General features: G+C 41.9%; 1 protein-coding gene across 2 annotated transcripts in view; it reads left to right on the plus strand.

Annotated features, from left to right (window-relative positions):
• ZDHHC22 (zinc finger DHHC-type containing 22) overlaps positions 1-2,463 on the plus strand; it is a 13,417-nt gene extending 10,954 nt beyond the window's left edge. For both annotated transcript variants that reach the window (XM_019518753.1, XM_019518754.1), the window contains one exon: positions 360-2,463. In XM_019518753.1, coding sequence (XP_019374298.1) covers positions 360-625 — 266 coding nt within the window. In that variant the 3' untranslated portion in view covers positions 626-2,463. The remainder of the gene's footprint in view (positions 1-359) is intronic.
• The last annotated feature ends 258 nt before the right edge of the window (positions 2,464-2,721 follow it).

Raw genomic sequence — 2,721 nt, forward strand, 5'->3', positions numbered from 1 at the left:
CCCTCCCCCCCCCCCACTTCTTCATGACAGACTTACCTGTTGGGGAGGGAGGGGGGTGCATGTGCGTGCAAGGATGCGCACACTCAGCCCCTCCAAATAATATTTTCTTCTTCCATCTATAGCCTCTAATATATCAGCATTTTCCTCAGCAGCATTAGTTGAACATCATGGAAAAATACTTTAATGCAATTAGAATAACTACTGCTTTTTTTTCCTTCTAACTCTCCAGATGTATAATTGCTACAGAATATAATCCAGTTGAATGTTTCTGGATGCATACTGTACTAATATACAAAGCATGTTTAAATCTCATCTCTATTTCTTTCTTGTCTTCCTCTCCCCTGGCTCTGTATCTATAGGAGCTCTCCTTAGCTCTGAAATGTTTGTCATCCTCATGCTGTACCTCTGGCTTGGAATTGGACTGGCCTGTGCTGGCTTTTGTTGCCACCAGATGCTGTTGATCCTGAGAGGGCAAACTCGATACCAGGTGCGGAAAGGGATGGTGGTAAGAGCCCGGCCCTGGAGGAAGAACCTGCAGGAGGTCTTTGGGAAGAGATGGCTACTAGGACTTCTCATCCCTGTGCTAAATGTGGGAAGTGACTGTCACAGGCAGAAAGACAAGTAACACAATACACACACTTGCACACATGCATACACACTTCTACTTTCTCCCACGCTCTGCTGGAACACTGCAGAGTTGGACTCTCCCATCTCTCAGCATAGCAGCCTCTGTGAGAGGAAGGGAATGGCTAGCAACCTGATTAGATGTAGCGTATTACCAAGGAGATCACAAACCATGTAGATGAAGAACTGCTACAGCTTTGTAGATGTATTGCTGCACCTGTGTACTTGGCAACCGTCTCTGAACTATTTGTAATATTATAGTCAGATCCTCCTGTGGGCTTCTGCTTCCCTTCTTCCATCTCCTCATTCTTCTCCAGTCCCTTTCTCTGTATTACCCAACCTATGCCTTCACCCACAACTTGCAGCTGGGGCCTCCTGATAGTCTATATCATCATAAGTAGACTGTCAGTAAAATGTATGTTCTGGTGAGGGGATTCATAGTATGGCCCTTGGAGCTTTATGCAGCTTAAAGTGACCCTGAGATAGAAACAATAGTTTGATAATAAAATGCAATGCAACCAAGTGCTCTAGGGACAGGATATGCAAACTGCTAGGAAGGTATAGAGAGCCTGTCTCCGTAGCCTAGAAGGTAGGGGATGGAAAGGACTTATCCTGTCATAGTCCTTGATCTCTTCTTTTCACAACTATATGAAGGGGTAGATGCTAATAGACTGATTATCTGATCAGTCAGGATTACAGTTCTGTTAGCTGCTTTTAAGGATGACCCTTCTTTAGCCCTTTTGCCCTGTCCTTTGCCTCAGGATGACAGTCCACAGTGTAGCAGTTATCTTGACTCCAAGGACCAGCAGAGGGATCAAATAATGGGCCTCACACTGAATAAAGCACAGATACAGGGGAAAGAGACTGTGAGTGTGAATAAAAAAATGAGAAGTATTTGAGAGTTGGGTTCTGTGTGAGTGAGAAAGAGAGGTGTATGCATGTACACTGGGCTGGGAGGAGGGAGTAAGTGACCACACTCACGGTAAGACTGGGTCTAACACAGCAAAAGCTGATATAACATGGTTCTTTCATATCCAGTGGTGCCAAGAGTTCACACCCTTTATGGAACACAACAAAGTTTTCCAAACACCAGGATACTTTGTTATCATTTTGTATTAGCATTTAAAAAAATAACACCCAAAATTTTTACATCATATGTTCCTGCCACATCCTCTCTATAGATAGGCTCTTTAGGACATTTTCCCTAAACTAAATACAGAAGAGTAAATTCATCATATTATAACTCCATTAAGGAGATTAATGAAATTACTTTCAGCCTAATGTGTAAATTAACATCCAGTCACAGAAGACCTCATCATATCAGTGGCCAGACACCATACTTAATAGGTGCCTTAAAAGAGAATACCACCACATTAAAGAAATTATCTCTGTGCTTTATTCCCAAAGAGTTATAATGAAAAGTTTCTGTTATGGCCAGCTCTGCATCAGCCAGTAAGGACCAGGAGCAAATCCGCTGCTTCAATCAGATAAGCTGGAGGGGGTGCTGTTTAGCAACTAAAGCTATATTTCTCCCTTAAGTAGCAGGTTCAGTCTGTCCCCAGGAGAGAAGCAAAATACCTGCTATCCTGTGTTTCTCACACAGCAACGTAGAACTGTCATTCTTACAGGCTTTGGAATTATCCTTCATACAGCTTCATTTTGACCTGAATGTGTACACAAGTAATACGCTGAAAAAAATAACTAGTTGAGTAGATAGAACACACGTAAAATATATTCCTCCCATACTGAATGTGTGTTCGCATGAACACACCACTAACAACTTATGTAATATACTGTATTTTCATTTATAAGGAACAATAAAGTGTTTTGATTTTCTAAGTTATTTGCTGGAAATTGTGGTCTTTTACAGCTCTTTTGCTGTATGTGTGCGCATGCATGTGTGGATATGTTTATGAAAGTTGGTTAAACACGGTGGTTAAACACGTGTCCATGTTTAACCACCACATATGAATTGTACAAAGGAATTCAAGTGATTTCCCTGTCTTTGCCACTGATTTACTGTGTGACTCTGATGAAGCCATTTCTCCCTGTACTTCAGTGTCCCCATCTGAAAATGGATCTAACAACACAGGAAGG

Source organism: Gavialis gangeticus, unplaced genomic scaffold (genome assembly GCF_001723915.1).
Source record: "Gavialis gangeticus isolate Ggan-Ray unplaced genomic scaffold, GavGan_comp1, whole genome shotgun sequence".
Lineage (NCBI taxonomy): Eukaryota > Metazoa > Chordata > Crocodylia > Gavialidae > Gavialis > Gavialis gangeticus.